The sequence below is a fragment of the Heptranchias perlo genome, chromosome 2 (assembly GCF_035084215.1).
Source record: "Heptranchias perlo isolate sHepPer1 chromosome 2, sHepPer1.hap1, whole genome shotgun sequence".
Taxonomy (NCBI): Eukaryota; Metazoa; Chordata; class Chondrichthyes; order Hexanchiformes; family Hexanchidae; genus Heptranchias; species Heptranchias perlo.
In genome coordinates, this window is record NC_090326.1 from 157,856,636 (window position 1) to 157,873,982 (window position 17,347).

The 17,347-nt window shown below is 42.5% G+C and overlaps 1 protein-coding gene across 1 annotated transcript in view; it reads right to left on the reverse strand.

Moving 5' to 3' along the window:
• LOC137299362 (obscurin-like) overlaps nt 1-17,347 on the reverse strand; it is a 552,786-nt gene that overhangs the window by 243,686 nt on the left and 291,753 nt on the right. Inside the window, exons 57-63 of the mRNA XM_067968057.1 lie at nt 14,455-14,721; nt 13,319-13,591; nt 12,641-12,907; nt 5,864-6,136; nt 2,231-2,497; nt 1,568-1,834; nt 437-715 (exon numbers count right to left, since the gene is read on the reverse strand). Coding sequence (XP_067824158.1) covers nt 437-715; nt 1,568-1,834; nt 2,231-2,497; nt 5,864-6,136; nt 12,641-12,907; nt 13,319-13,591; nt 14,455-14,721 — 1,893 coding nt within the window. The remainder of the gene's footprint in view (nt 1-436; nt 716-1,567; nt 1,835-2,230; nt 2,498-5,863; nt 6,137-12,640; nt 12,908-13,318; nt 13,592-14,454; nt 14,722-17,347) is intronic.

The following is a 17,347-nucleotide window of genomic DNA, read 5'->3' on the forward strand; positions in this document are numbered from 1 at the left end:
GCAGGGCAGGTTGAGAAAGCAGTTAAAAAAGCATACGGGGTCCTGGGCTTTATAAATAGAGGCATAGAATACAAACGTATGGAAGTCATGATGAAACTTTATAAAACACTGGTTCGTCCACAACTGGAGTATTGTGTCCAGTTCTGGGCATCGCACTTTAGGAAAGATGTGAAGGCCTTAGAGAGGGTGCAGAAGAGATTTACTATAATCGTTCCAGGGATGTGGGACTTTAGTTACGGGGATAGACTGGAGAAGCTGGGGTTGTTCTCCTTGGAACAGAGACGGTTGCGAGGAGATTTGATAGAGGTATTTGTGCAAAATTGTTGGAAATCCAGATAAAACAACCTAAGTGATGTTATACGTGTACTGAAATGTTTGTTGGGAACACTCCATGGAATGACACCTCTTCTGAGGTACAAAAATGCCAGGAAGATACCTTTAGGTTTTTCTTGCACTACCAACTTAGCTGCTGAACTTTCAGAGCCGATTTTGAAGACAACTGTTCTTGAATCTTCTGGTGCGAGGTTTTTCAGCGTCAAGGTGTGTATCTTATCAGTAGCTTTAACTTCATTGAGTTCATTACTTTGAAGTAGTGTTCCATCCAACCACCACTGAGCATTTTTAGCATCTTCATGAGAAACCTCACAAACAAATCTTGCACTGTTTTGTGCAAGTACACTAGTGTCTTCAAGACCACGAATAATTTTTATGTGTTCTGTAAAACAATGTTGAGATGAGAGTACCTTTGAGTTAAGACAAACATATAAATTATAAAGCATGGAAGTCTCCTTCTTCAGTTCCTCCAAGTACTATTGAAGAAACAGGACAGCTGTTGGTATCTTCTAAAATCTCCTGCAACTTTTGCAAAAATTAATTTTTGTATGGGACTGCACTATTCAAAGAAAACCAGATGAAGCTCTCCCAGTGTCCTGACGAACATTTATCCCTCAACCAACATCACTAAAATAGATTATCTGTACATTTATCTCATTGTTGTTTGTGGAACTTTGCTGTCACAAATTAGCTGTCATGTTTCCTTACATTACAAATAGCTAAAACAACAACAACTTGCATTTATATAGTGCCTTTAATTCAGAAAACATCCCAAGGTGCTTCAGAAAGGCATAACAGACAAAAAATGGTCACCGAGCCAAAGGAGGAGATATTAAAAGAGGTGGACAAAAGCTTGATCAAAGTGGTGGGTTAAAGGAGGTGGGGAGGTTGGTAGCTGGAAGAATCAGGGATGGAATCCCAGAGGACGAGGTCCAGGCGGCTAAAGGCATGGTCGCCAATGGTGAGGTGAAGGGAGGGTGCACTAGAGGCCAGCTATAAACAGAAGCTCAAGAAAGGATTTAACTCCACACCCTTCTGATCTAAAGTTAAATATCAAGTGAGCCAATCAATATTTTCCTACAAATAGTGTAGAAACCCGTACTTACCTGCTAAAGGAAGAACTAAAATGAGAGAACAGGAAGAATAAAATTTTAAAAATATAAATATGTGGAATTATGCCAGCCAAATCCGTTAATGACATAGGCATCATAACTGTTAAACAATGTACATATACCTTTGACAGTCAAGTTAGCTGTCGTCTGGTCATCACCACAATCACAAGTGTATTCTCCAGCATCCTCTGGCTTCAGATTATGGATCAATAATTCAACCACAGGGCCATTTTGTATCAGTTCATGCTTGTCATCGTGACTAAGTACTTGCGATCCTCTTTTCCACGTGACTGGTGCATCAGCCTTAGTGAGTTCACAGTGCAGCGTTAATACACTACCTTCTTCAGCCTCCTGGCTTTGCAGTTTCTTGATAAAGTACACATGAGCAGCTACAGTACAAAAAGAATAACGGAACTTTAGAAAAATGCAAAGCTAATCAAGCAAAAAAAATACTAATTCAAATGATGGTCCAACTGCAAACAAAGGGGGATATAAATTAAAAGTAGCATGTAAGCCAGCAATATTTTTATAAATTTAAATCAGAGACACAATCCACAACATTAGATTTTACAATCTAATCTACATATAGTAGGGATCTTTACCTCTTTCCCAAGGGTTAGGTTTAAACCTGAATTCCCAAAGTTATTGCTTACTCATGCTACTCCACTTTAACTTGGATCTACCAATGATGCCAGTTTTAAGATATTTGAAAGGAGACACTGCACTTGAATTACAATGTCCTTTAAGATAGCAAACCAATTATTTTTCCAAAGGTAATCGGTTACCTTTCACCTGCAGTATGGCAGTGCTCTGTCTGATTCCTGAATCACATGTATATTCTTCGGAGTCCTCTAGGTTCAAGTTATGAATCAGTAACATGTGTACATAACCTTCTTGTTTGATTTCATATTTCCCACTTGGAGAAATTGCCAGTGAGCCCACCTTCCATGTGACTGGAACATTGGGCTGTGACAGTTCACAATGCAAGGTTGCTGTGTTATTTTCCACTGCTTCTACATTTTGAAGCTCTTGTGTGAAAGTAGGCGGGGCACCTAAAGTGATTGAATAAAATAGTCACGATTGGCAAATTCTACCATCTTTTGTATATAGTGCAGTCATGGATAGCTTCAACTCACTTGGAAAATGATTATAGGCAACCATGACAGAGGAGGGATTCCAAAAGATCCTCAATGCACACTAATCTGTGCTCTCACAGAGTTGAGGAGGTAGCCTGATGCCCACCACAACTGCCATGCATGGGGTAGTATGTGCAGTCAGTACGCACTCATATCAGCAGCAGTTCAGTGCCATTACCAAACTCTGCACACATGGGGGGTGATTTAAAACCCCAAGAACGGGCGGGTGGGAGATGAAAATAGTTGTTTTTTTGGGTCGCAGCCGCAAAATGTTTGGACTGTGCATTCCCAGTGGGGAGCCTGTACTTTTCCAAGCCGACGTTAAACCTGGAAATAAAGTTGGGTTGCGGTCGCGACCCAAAAACCAACTTTTTTCAACTCCCATCCGCCCCAACCCACCCGTTCTTGGGGTTTAAGATCACCCCCATGAAGTAGGCACTGGCTCAGAAACACTGATCCCACAACTATCCACGGCTCCTTCAACTCGACGAGTACTCAGCACTAGATCACATCCTCAACGCAAAAATAGCTGCAAAACACGCAAAAACATGAACAGTACACAATATATTAAAATTAACTCACTGGGCATGATTTTAACCCCTAAAAACGGGTAGGTTGGGGGTGGGGGGGGGCAATAAAAATTTTAAAAGTTGGGAGTGGGAACAAGTTCCGGCTCCAATGTGCCAAAAAATGAGTTTAGGGGTGCGTTCGTGCTTCGAAAATCTGGAAGACCTGCCGGCAATTAAAACCGTCGGGATGACATTTAAGGGTGGGGGGGGGGGGGGGGGTTAAGACCGTTGGATTATATAAATCACTTAAATTTGTGGGGATTGAGGTAGACAAACAATTTTAACTCTGCCTGAACGTGTCTCCCGTGGCCTCTGAAATACGCCACGGAGACGGAGGCGAGTTGCAGCCAGCAGCCATTTGGACGGTGATTGACAAATGGGAATAAAAGGTCAGTTTTTGCAGCAGGGCAAACAGTTCCCTCAGACAAACCTATGGCTGGGAGTTCTTAGTGTTTAGACTCAGATTTCTTTGTTCTCACTCAGAATTCTTCTGTTCAGACATATTTGCCTGCATTTTGGGCCTCGTCAAACCGACACCATCAGGATTGGGGGGGGGGGGCGGAATGGATGTATTCAGCACTACATCTGAGGAGGAGGCACATCACTATCTACGCCAGGCCGACATGAAGTTCTGGGAGTTGCAGCTCCACCAGACAGAGGTTCGCCACAGGGACCTGCAGACGAGCAGAGAGGGGAACAATGGAGGAACTGATGTCAAAGGAGGCACTACCCTCGTGAGGCAGAGGCGGAGTTTCCTGGACCTCTCTGAGGAGCCGTGCCTATAAAGGCTCAGATTGAGTCGCCAGGTGGGTCGCAGACATCTGCAGGCTCCTTCACGCGGACCTGCTCCTGACTCGGCCTGGTGGCCACACGCTGCCCGTTGCATTACTTCTGCAATGATTATACTGAGGTGTACAACAGATCAATCACTGGTAATATCAATCTATGTTGTGTGTGAAGGATGTTAAAGTTCAGACACCAGTTGTTTGGGAGGGGAGTCAGTCTCGGCACCCCCCGGTGGCCAGGCACTCCACCATCTGGCTTATATCCAAGGCCACCTCCTCCGCCTCTGTGAAGGCCATGATTTGTGGATGCCCCCCACTTCAGTTCTTGCCCTCTCCCTTGCATTTTGCGCTCTCTTCTACAAGGGAAGAAAGTACAGACGTGTGAGTGAGTGAGGGTGATGTGGTCACCCGACGGATGCACTGCTTTGGGTCAGGATGACAATGAAGCAGATACATCAGAGGGTAACTATCAGACAGATTGCTCACACTGCATCAGGATTGGGGTGAGTGGGAGAGGTGGGTGCACAAATTCTGGGGGGGGGGGGGGGGGGGGGAGGGAGGGAGCAGAGAAGTGTAAAGACAGTGAAGGCGAGTCGAAACTGAGCCTTAAGTGTGATGTGGAGATGCCGGTGATGGACTGGGGTTAACAATTGTAAACAATTTTACAACACCAAGTTATAGTCCAACGATTCTATTTTTAATCCCACAAGCTTTCGGGGGCTTTCCCCTTCCTCAGGCGCCTGAGGAAGGGGAAAGCCCCCGAAAGCTTGTGGGATTAAAAATAAAATCGTTGGACTATAACTTGGTGTTGTAAAATTGTTTACAATTCGAGCCTTAAGTGGTGTGAGGAGTGATGTGATGGAGTAGGCTTCGCAGGGCAGTGTGAGGGGGGGCAATGTTCACCACGGAATGCAGGTCAATCAGTAACTGTAGTCACTTTTCCTGACCTGATTAGGTCATTAAATCTCGTTCTGCATTGAAGCCACGACTGGGGCACCGTGATTCTGCTGCTCATTCGTCCGCCACCTCCAGCCATGCCTTCTTGGTGACACGACCAGGTTTCTTGCTGCGGTCAGCTGAGTACAGCACCTCCCTCCTGCTTCTTACTGCGCCCAGCAATGTCTCCAGGGCGGTGGCGGAGAATCTCGGTGCTGGCTTCGCTCTACAACGTTCCGCATTCATTTTTTCCTCCTTTCTCCTTCAAAATGCATTGCTGGGGTGGCTCATTAAATAGCGGGCTTTAAACGCATCATGCAGGTGCGCAGTCCGCCAACTGTGCGGCTTGAGGACACGAAACCCAGAAGCTGAGTTAAGCGGCTCCAATTGAGTTGCGATCGCGCGGGAAACAGCACGATCTTTTCCTCCGGGTTTCTCACCCGAATACTGACCACCCCCCACTCCCCGAGAACCCGCTCCTAGTTAAAATCATGCTCACTGTTACTATTCTTTGTAGCTTGTCACTCTTTCATTCTATAGAACATAAAACCAAACAAATGCAGTATAGAGCAAAAAATAAACTGGGTTAGAAAATAGCATGTCTGCATTTAAAAAATGTCAAAAGCAAAGGGCCTGAATTTCCTCAAACTTTCTGCCATAACGTTGCTGGAAGTGTGGCAAAAACCCAGTTATGCACCTATTTCTTCATAGATGTTTATCAAGAACAGGAACAGGTTGGCAAAAAGGTGGTCAAAGCCAGGATACTGGTTTCATTCAAGAAACAGCTAGAAGCTGTAATGGGAAGTTGGTATGATTTATATTCCAGAAGGATGAAAGGCCTCAAGGACTTTCTTTGTCCAAAGCTATCTTGTGAATGTTTCATTCTGCCTAACTGGAATAACAATTACACGTTAGATATTTCAGCACAATACTACTCCAACACAGTTCCTGTACAGAAGAATCAAAACACAAAGACTTTCATTTTTTTTTACCTTTTACTAGAAGCTTTGCAGAGGAAGTGTGTTTTCCAACTTTAATGGTTACAGTGCCACAGTCTTCCTGAGTGACATTCTTTAATTTCAGAGTGTGAATCCTTCCATGTTCAACAGTCATTTCATTCATTTCATTGCGCTGTAAAGGAATGTCTCCCAGCCACCACTGCACATCGCCAAAATTTTCAGGATGAACCTCGCACTCAAACACGGCGTTTTCATTGGCAAAAACTGTCACATTCTTTAGGCATTCAATAATTTTTACTCCCGATACTATATAAAAGACACAAAATTATAGTTTCTCATTAGCTATCAACTATCTGTGAAAACCATCTTAGAAATGATAAGGAATCTGCTTATGCAGGCTCAGACCCCAAAAACAGGTTTATAAAATGTCCATATTAATTTGTCTGTTAAATAATTTATTCATGGTATAATAATTAGTGGCCAATAAGAATACTGGAGTTGAATAACATGCCTGCAGCAACAACCAAAGGATTACCACAATAAAATGTATCAATTAAAAAACAAATCTGTGAATGCTCAAACTTGGAAATATCATAGTAACACAGTATGGTACAGTACAGGAGGAGACCATTCAGCCTATTGTGCCTGTGCTGGCTCTTTAAAGAGCTAATTAGTCCCATTCCCCCGCTCTTTCCCCATAGCTCTGTAAATTTTTTCCCTTCCAATACTTATCCAATTCCCTTTTGAAAGTTACTATTGAATCTGCTTCCATCACCCTTTCAGGCAGTGCATTTTAGATCATTACAATGCTCCGCGTAAAAAAAATCTTACCTCATGTCACCTCAGACTCTTTTGCCGATCACCTTAAATCTGTGTCCTCTGGTTACCCACCCTTCTGCCACTGGAAACAGTTTCTCCTTATTCACTCTGTCAAAACCGTTCATGATTTTGAACACCTCTATCAAATTTCTTCTTAACCTTCTTTGTTCTAAGGAGAACAACCCCAGTTTCTCCAGTATCTCCACATAACTGAAGTCCCTCATCCCTGGCACCATTCTAGTAAATCTCTTCTGCACCCTCTAGGGCCTTGACATCCTTCCTAAAGTGTGGTGCCCAGAATTGAACACAATACTCCAGCTGAGGCCTAACCAGTGTTTTATAAAGGTTTAGCACAACTTCCTTGCTTTTCTATTCTATGCCTCTATTAATAAAGCCCAGGATCCCATATGCTTTTTTAACAGCCTTCTCAACTTGTCCTGCCACCTTCAAAGATTTGTGTACATACATCCCCAGGTCTCTCGGTTCCTGCACTCCCTTTAAAATTGTGCCATTAATTGTCCTAATTAACATTGCCTCTCCTCTTTCTTCCTACCAAAATGAATCACTTCATACTTTTCTGTGTTAAATTTCATCTGCCATGTGTCTGCCCATTTCACCAGTCTGTCTATGTCCTCCTGAAGTCTGTTACCATCCTCCTCATTGTTTACTACATTTCTGAGTTTTGTGTCATCTGAAAACTTTGAAATTATATCCTCTATACCCAAGTCCAGGTCATTAATATATATCAAAAAGAGCAGTGGTCCTAATACTGACTCTTGGAGAACACCACTGCATACTTGTCTCCAGTCTGAAAAACAACCATTCACCAATACTCTCTGCTTTCTGTCCATTAGCCAATTTTGTATTCACAATGTCAATGTCCCTTTGACTCCATGGGCTTTAATTTTGCTAACAAGTCTGTTATGTGGTACTTCATCAAATGCCTTTTGACAGTCCAGATACACAACATCAACCGCACTACACTCATCAACCCTCTCCATTACTTCATCAAAGAACTCAATTAAGTTAGTCAAACACAATTTTCCTTTAAACAAATCCATGCTGACCTTCATTTATTAGTCCATACTTTTCCAAGTGCCAATTAACTTTGTCCCGGATTATTGTCTCTAAAAGTTTCTCCACCACCAACGTTATGCTGACTGGCCTGTATTTGCTGGGTTTATCATACCCCTGTTCAAAAAGGGAGAGTGTAACATTTGCAATCCTCCAGTCCTCTGGCACAGTGCCCATATCTAAGGAGGATTGGAAGATTATGGCCAGAACCTCCGCAATTTCCACCCTTACTTCCCTCAGTAACCTAGGATGCATCCCATCAGGCCCCAGTGGCTTTTCTACTTTAAGTACTGCCAATCTTTTAAATACCTCATCTTTATCTATTTTTATCCTGTCCAATATCGCTATTACCTCCTCTACTGCTACAATGGCAGCATCCTCTTCTCTAGTGAAGACAGATGCGAAGTATTCATTTAGTATCTCAGCCATGCCCCCTGCCTCCACAAGATCTCCTTTTTTGAGCCTTCCTTCGACAACCTTTTACTAATTTTATGTTTATGAAAGACTTTGGGTTCCGTTTCATGTTAGCCACTAATATATTCTCATACTCTCTCTTTGCCCCTCTTATTCCTTTTTTTAGATCTCATAGGAACAGAAGAACATTGAATACAGGAGTTGGGATGTCTTGTTGAAGTTGTACAGGACATTAGTAAGGCCACACTTGGAATACTGTGTACAGTTCTGGTCACCCAATTATAGAAAGGATATTATTAAACTAGAAAGAGTGCAGAAAAGATTTACTAGGATGCTACCGGGACTTGATGGTTTGACTTATAGGGAGAGGTTAGATAGACTAGGACTTTTTTCCCTGGAGAGTAGGAGGTTAAGGGGTGATCTTATAGAAGTGTATAAAATAATGAGGGGCATAGATAAGGTAGATAGTCAAAATCTTTTCCCAAAGGTAGGGGAGTCTATAACGAGGGGACATAGATTTAAGGTGAGAGGGGAGAGATACAAAAGGGTCCAGAGGGGCAATTTTTTCACTCAAAGGGTGGTGAGTGTCTGGAACGAGCTGCCAGAGGCAGGTACAATTTTGTCTTTTAAAAAGCATTTGGACAGTTACATGGGTAAGATGGGTATAGAGGGATATGGGCCAAGTGCAGGCAATTGGGACTAGCTTAGTGGTATAAACTGGGCGACATGGACATGTTGGGCCGAAGGGCCTGTTTCCATGTTGTAACTTCTATGATTCTATGAAGTAGGCCATTCAGCCCCTCGTTCCTGCTCCGACATTTGATAAGATCATGGCTGATCCGTGATCTAACTCCATATACCTGCCTTTGGCCCATATCCCTTAATACCTTTGGTTGCCAAAAAGCTATCTATCTCACATTTAAATTTAGCAATTGAGCTGGTATCAATTGCCGTTTGCGGAAGAGAGTTCCAAACTTCTACCACCCTTCGTGTATAGAAATCTTTTCTAATCTCACTCCTGAAAGGTCTGGCTCTAATTTTTAGACTGTGCCCCCTGCTCCTAGAATCCCCAACCAGCGGAAATAGTTTCTCTCTATCCACCCTATCTGTTCCCCTTAATATCTTATAAACTTCGATCAGATCACCCCTTAACCTTCGAAACTCCAAAGAATACAACCCCAATTTGTGTAATCTCTCCTCGTAACTTAACCCTTGAAGTCTGGGTATCATTTTAGTAAACCTATGCTGCACTCCCTCCAAGGCCAATATGTCCTTCCAAAAGTGCGGTGCCCAGAACTGCTCACAGTACTCCAGGTGCGGTCTAACCAGGGTTTGTATAGATGCAGCATAACTTCTGCCCCCTTGTACTCCAGTCCTCTAGATATAAAGGCCAGCATTCCATTAGCCTTATTATTTTCTGCACCTGTTCATGACACTTCAATGATCTATGTACCTGAAACCCCTAAGTCCCTTTGGACATCCACTGTTTTTAACTTTTTACCATTTAGAAAGTACCCTGTTCTATCCTTTTTTGGTCCAAAGTGAATGACCTCACATTTGTCTACATTGAATTCCATTTGCCACAGTTTTGCCGATTCACCAAATCTATCAATATCGTTTTGTAATTTTATGTTTTTATCGACACTGCTTACAATGCCACCAATCTTTGTGTCATCGGCAAACTTAGATATGAGACTTTCTATGCCTTCATCTAAGTCGTTAATAAATATTGTGAATAATTGAGGCCCCAAGACAGATCCCTGCAGGACTCCACTAGTCACATCCTGCCAATGTGAGTACCTACCATTATCCCTACTCTCTGTCGCCTTTCGCTCAGCCAAGTTCCTAACCAAATCCGTACTTTTCCCTCGATTCCATGGGCTTCTATCTTAGCTAACAGTCTCTTATGTGGGACCTTTTCAAATGCCTTCTGGAAGTCCATATAAATAACATCCATTGACAGTCCCCTGTCCACTACTTTAGTCACGTCTTCAAAAAAAGTTCCTCTGTACTTTCTGTATTCAGCCTGGTTCTCTACTGTATTATAGAATCATAGAATCATAGAAGTTACAACATGGAAACAGGCCCTTCGGCCCAACATGTCCATGTCGCCCAGTTTATACCACTAAGCTAGTCCCAACTGCCTGCACTTGGCCCATATCCCTCGATACCCATCTTCCCCATGTAACTGTCCAAATGCTTTTTAAAAGACAAAATTGTACCCGCCTCTACTACTGCCTCTGGCAGCTCGTTCCAGACACTCACCACCCTTTGAGTGAAAAAATTGCCCCTCTGGATCCTTTTGTATCTCTCCCCTCTCACCTTAAATCTGTGCCCCCTCGTTATAGACTCCCCTACCTTTGGGAAAAGATTTTGACTATCGACCTTATCTATGCCCCTCATTATTTTATAGACTTCTATACGATCACCCCTTAACCTCCTACTCTCCAGGGAATAAAGTCCCAGTCTGTCTAACCTCTCCCTGTAAGTCAAACCATCAAGTCCCGGTAGCATCCTAGTAAATCTTTTCTGCACTCTTTCTAGTTTAATAATATCCTTTCTATAATAGGGTGACCAGAACTGTACACAGTACTCCAAGTGTGGCCTCACCAATGCCCTGTACAACTTCAACAAGACATCCCAACTCCTGCATTCAATGTTCTGACCAATGAAACCAAGCATGCTGAATGCCTTCTTCACCACCCTATCCACCTGTGACTCCACTTTCAAGGAGCTATGAATCTGTACTCCTAGATCTCTTTGTTCTATAACTCTCCCCAACGCCCTACCATTAACGGAGTAGGTCCTGGCCCGATTCGATCTACCAAAATGCATCACCTCACATTTATCTAAATTAAACTCCATCTGCCATTCATCGGCCCACTGGCCCAATTTATCAAGATCCCGTTGCAATCCTAGATAACCTTCTTCACTGTCCACAATGCCACCAATCTTGGTGTCATCTGCAAACTTACTAACCATGCCTCCTAAATTCTCATCCAAATCATTAATATAAATAACAAATAACAGCGGACCCAGCACCGATCCCTGAGGCACACCGCTGGACACAGGCATCCAGTTTGAAAAACAACCCTCGACAACCACCCTCTGTCTTCTGTCGTCAAGCCAATTTTGTATCCAATTGGCTACCTCACCTTGGATCCCATGAGATTTAACCTTATGTAACAACCTACCATGCGGTACCTTGTCAAATGCTTTGCTGAAGTCCATGTAGACCACGTCTACTGCACAGCCCTCATCTATCTTCTTGGTTACCCCTTCAAAAAACTCAATCAAATTCGTGAGACATGATTTTCCTCTCACAAAACCATGCTGACTGTTCCTAATTAGTCCCTGCCTCTCCAAATGCCTGTAGATTCTGTCCCTCAGAATACCCTCTAACGACTTACCCACTACAGATGTCAGGCTCACTGGTCTGTAGTTCCCAGGCTTTTCCCTGCCGCCCTTCTTAAACAAAGGCACAACATTTGCTACCCTCCAATCTTCAGGCACCTCACCTGTAGCGGTGGATGATTCAAATATCTCTGCTAGGGGACCCGCAATTTCCTCCCTAACCTCCCATAACGTCCTGGGATACATTTCATCAGGTCCCGGAGATTTATCTACCTTGATGCGCGTTAAGACTTCCAGCACCTCCCTCTCTGTAATATGTACACTCCTCAAGACATCACTATTTATTTCCCCAAGTTCCCTAACATCCATGCCTTTCTCAACCGTAAATACCGATGTGAAATATTCATTCAGGATCTCACCCATCTCTTGTGGTTCCGCACATAGATGACCTTGTTGATCCTTAAGAGGCCCTACTCTCTCCCTAGTTACCCTTTTGCCCTTTATGTATTTGTAGAAGCTCTTTGGATTCACCTTTGCCTGATCTGCCAAAGCAATCTCATATCCCCTTTTTGCCCTCCTGATTTCTCTCTTAACTCTACTCCGGCAATCTCTATACTCTTACATTTGTCATAAGCCTTCTTCTTCTGTTTCATTTTAATCTCTATACCTTTAGTCATCCAGGGAGCTCTAAGCTTTGGATGCTCTTCCTTTCCCCCACATGGGAATGTGTCTACTCTGTACCCAAACCATCTCCTCCTTGAAAGCCTCCCATTGTTCAATTACTGTTTTGCCTGCCAATTTTTGATTCCAATCCACCTGGGCAAGATCCTGTTTTAACTCACTGAAATTAGCCCTCCACAGTTAAGTATTTTCACATTTGATTGTTCCTTGTCCTTTTCCATAATTATTTTATAGTTATTACATCTTCTTGTAATTTGCCTGCAAATTTGCTCCTCTATCTAATTCCCACTATTTGGCGGTCTATAATATACACCCAGTAAGCCTAATTGCTCCTCTATTGTTCCTTAATTCTAACCAAATCAATATGAACAGAATATCAGTCAGCAGCTGAAAGAGAAAACATAGGTTATCATATTAGTGGAAACGTGATAAGAATTAAGATAAAAAATATTACTAATTTTAACTCACCATTTACAGTTAAGGAAGCTGTGGTTTGCTGATCCCCAGAAACACAGGTGTATTCACCCGAGTCCTCGGATTTTAGATCATGTATGCATAACATTTGTACACAACCTTCCTGTTTAATTTCATGCTTCTCACTTTGAGATATTGTTGTTAATCCTTTCTTCCATATAACTGGAACATTGGATTGTGAGAGTTCACAGAGCAAAGTTGCTGTTTCAACCTCGTCCACTACCATATTTTCAAGCAGGTGAGTGAAAGTTGATGGAGTAGCTGAAAAATAAAATAACTACAAGAAATCAGCAAGACCCTTTCTAAACTTTCCATTGTAATTGACTGTGCTATAGCATAAATTAAACTTTAGTCTGCATTAAAAGTTCACAATAACACCTGGCATTTGCACTTGGTCCAAAAGTGTGATTGATTATCTTGCAATGGCAAATAGGCAGCAAAAAAAAAATGACGACCAAAAAATATAATCAACGTACACTAATAGGGTGCTAGGGGTGAAAGAACCCTAAAATGATCTCCATTGATTTAAAGAATAAAATAATAAAATGCCACCTGTATGATTTGCGAAATATTCAATTTTAAAAGTTTTTCGAAAGTCTAAAAAAAATCTGCGAAATACATCTTTTATTTTCTTTGAAGTCTAGTCATTTCCCATTAAAGATTAACTATTACCTTTGACGTTGAGCTGTGCTGAAGACGTGTACTTTCCAACCTTCACGATCACAGTACCTGTGTCACCCTGTGTGACTTTCCTCAATGCCATGGTATGAATATTGCTATTCTTCACTGAAATTTCATTCATTTCATTATTCTGCAGTTCAATTCCTCCCAGAACCCACTGAACACCTCGTGCGTTCTCATGGGATACTTTGCATTCAAACAAAGCATCCCCACCTTCGACTACTTCCACGTTTTTCAAACCATCAACAATTGTTACATCTGGCTCTGAAAAAACATTTAGAGAAATAAAGCATGCCAAATGCCAGAAAATGAAAAGTATTCTCTATTATAAACACTTAGGCCCCAAAATTCAAGGGTTTAGGGAGGGCGGAGAGAGCCTGGAACTTGGGATAGAACCCAGATGATACCAGGCTGCCAAATGACATATGTGAAGTTCCAGGCTAGGATCGTGGCCTGGTCCCCAAAGAAAAATGCCATTTTTTTTTACAAAGAGGGCCTCTGGGGGGCACTTCAAAGTTCTTTCCGTGGAGCAGAACCCCTCTCCGAACTAGCAAGCTGCCTCATAATTTGCAACACGTCGGGGCATTTGGGTGCCACAAATGTGCCCCTAATGATGTGGGCACCCATTAATGGCACTTAAATTTAGAGACCTTCCCCATAACCTGCCAAATTTGGCAGAGTCAGCAGCGAGGTCCTGGGCAGGCGTTTCATAGCACTTACACCAGGATGGTCCCTCCCCACCTCCAGAGTTTCAGCCCTATGGTCTATTTACACACTCCAAGATCACCAGCAAAAAGTGGCCAAGATCATCAAAGGGAATTTCTTCGAGGGTTCCCCCAATTGGCCATCGTAACTTCGGTGGAAGCCAGTTTCCATGTTTAGCCGGGGTTTCCGCCGATCTTCCTCCGAAGTTACGGCGACTGAGTGGGAGAACAGGAAAGGAAATTCCCAATGCATTGTGTCCTTTTGGTTGATCCTTAGCTTAGAAAGTGTAATCATATTTACTTCATGTTTCTTACCTAGAACAGCTAAAGAAACAACGGTCTGTCCATTCTGCGTGACAGTTAAGGAAGCAGTGATCTGTTTCTGATGTATGGCAATTAAGGAAGCTACAGTTTTTTGTTTACCTGTGACAGTTAAGGAGGCAGTGGTCTCTTGATCCCCAGAATCGCAGGTATATTCTCCAGCATCTTCTGGCTTCAGATTGTGAATTAACAACTCAGCAGTGGGGCCTTTTTGCTTCATTTCGTACTTATCATTTGGTTGAAGTACCACAGATTCCTTTCTCCATTCCAATGAGGCATCAGATTTAGTTAGTTCACAGTGTAGCGTGGCAGTGTGGCCTTCTTCTGCTTCCTCATTCTGAAGCCATCGTTTGAAAAGTGCAGGCAAGACTGCAGCGTGAAAAAATATATAAATATTGTGACAATACTAAAACAGAAAGAAATGTTTATTTGTCAAAGCACAGAAAGTAGAGTACTTTAAAACACTGGACACACAGGAGTGCCTACACAGGCAGCAGTAAATGGAATTGCACATATCTCGATGGCTATATCATTTTAAATATTGCACAGTTCTGTGCACATTGACTAGTCTTCCTTTGTTCCCATCTTATTTTGCTTTATGCAGAGCAACCTGTGAGAAGATATCTGTGCTGAATTCCCTTTCAACGGCGTCACAAGTTTCTTGAAGTGGGGTAGGTGGAGCATCTTTCAGTGAGGGAGCATTTGGGGAACAGCGATCAAAATATCATTAGGTTTAGAATAAACAATCAAATGTGAAATACTTAAATAGAGGGGGGCTAATTTCAGTGAGTTAAAAAGATGGATTGGAATCAAAAATTGGTCGGCAAAACAGTAAATGAACAATGGGAGGCCTTCATGGAGGAGTTGGTTTGTGTACAGAGTAGACACATCCCTGCAGGGGGGAAAGGAAGGGCATCCATAGCTAGAGTTGCCTGGATGACTAAAGATACAGAGATTAAAATGAAACAGAAAAAGGAGGCTTATGACAAATGTAAGGTTTGTAATACAGTAGAGAACCAGGCTGAATACAGAAAGTACAGAGGAGATCTAAAAAAGGGAATGAGGGGCAGAGAGAGAGTATGAGAATAGATTAGCAGCTAACATAAAAAGGAACCCAAAAGTCTTTCAAAAACATATAAATAGTAAAAGGGTAGTCAAAGGAAGCGTGGGACCGATTAGGGACAAAAAAATCTTCTTGTGGCGGCAAACAGCATAGCTAAGGCAATAAATGAATACTTCGCATCCGTCTTCACTAGAGAAGAGGATGCTGCTATTGTAGTGGTAAAGTAGCGATATTGGATAGGATAAAAATAAAGGAGGTACTTAAAAGATTGGCAGTACTCAAAAGTAGATAAGTCACCTGGTCCAGAAAAGATGCATCCTAGGTTACTGAAGGAAGTACGGGTGAAAATTGCAGAGGCTCTGGCCACAGTCTTGGTGATGGTGCTGGAGGACCGGAAGATTGCAAATATTGTACCCCTGTTCAAAAAAGAGGATGGGGTAAACTCGACTATTACAGGCCAGTCAGCCTAATGTCGGTGGTGGGGAAACTTTTAGAGACAATAATCCGGGAAAAAATTAATTGGCACTTGGAAAAGCATGGGCTAATAGATGAAAGTCAGTATGGATCTGTTAAAGGAAAATTGTGTTTGACTAACTTAATTGAGTTCTTTGATGAGGGTAACGCGGTTGATGTTGTGCATATGGACTTTGAAAAGGCATTTGATAAAGTACCACATAATAGACTTGTTGGCAAAATTAAAGCCTGTGGGATTAAAGGGACAGTGGCAACATTGATACAAAATTGGTAAGGGACAGAAAGCAGAGAGTAGTGGTGAATGGTTGTTTTTCAGACTGGAGAGAAGTATACAGTGGTGTTTCCTGAGGTCAGTATTAGGACCACTGCTCTTTTTGATATATATTAATGTCCTGGACTTGAGTGTAGAGGGTATAATTTCAAAGTTTGCAGATGACACAAAACTCAGAAATGTAGTAAACAATGTGGAGGATAGTACATAAGAACATAAGAAATAGGAGCAGGAGTAGGCCAATCGGCCCTTCGAGCCTGCTCCGCCATTTAATAAGATCATGGCTGATCTGATCCTAACCTCAAATCTAAATTCATGTCCAATTTCCTGCCCGCTTCCCGTAACCCCTAATTCCCTTTACTTCTAGGAAACTGTCTATTTCTGTTTTAAACTTATTTAATGATGTAGCTTCCACAGCTTCCTGGGGCAGCAAATTCCACAGACCTACCACCCTCTGAGTGAAGAAGTTTCCCCTCATCTCAGTTTTGAAGGAGCAGCCCCTTATTCTAAGATTATGCCTCCTAGTTCTAGTTTCACCCATCCTTGGGAACATCCTCACCGCATCCACCCGATCAAGCCCCTTTACAATCTTATATGTTTCAATAAGATCGCCTCTCATTCTTCTGAACTCCAATGAGTAGAGAGTCCCAATCTACTCAACCTCTCCTCATATGTCCGCCCCCTCATCCCTGGGATTAACCGAGTGAACCTTCTTTGTACTGCCTCGAGAGCAAGTATGTCTTTTCTTAAGTATGGAGACCAAAACTGTATGCAGTATTCTAGGTGCGGTCTCACCAATACCTTATATAACTGCAGCAATACCTCCCTGTTTTTATATTCTATCCCCCTAGCAATAAAAGCCAACATTCCGTTGGCCTTCTTGATCACCTGCTGCACCTGCATACTAACTTTTTGATTTTCTTGCACTAGGACCCCCAGATCCCTTTGTACTGCAGTACTTTCCAGTTTCTCGCCATTAAGATAATAACTTGCTCTCTGATTTTTCCTGCCAAAGTGCATAACCTCACATTTTCCAATATTGCATTGCATCTGTCAAATCTCCGCCCACTCACCCAGCCTGTCCATATCCCCTTGTAGGTTTTTTATGTCCTCCTCACTCTCTACTTTCCCTCCCATCTTTGTATCATCTGCAAACTTTGATATGTTACACTCGGTCCCCTCCTCCA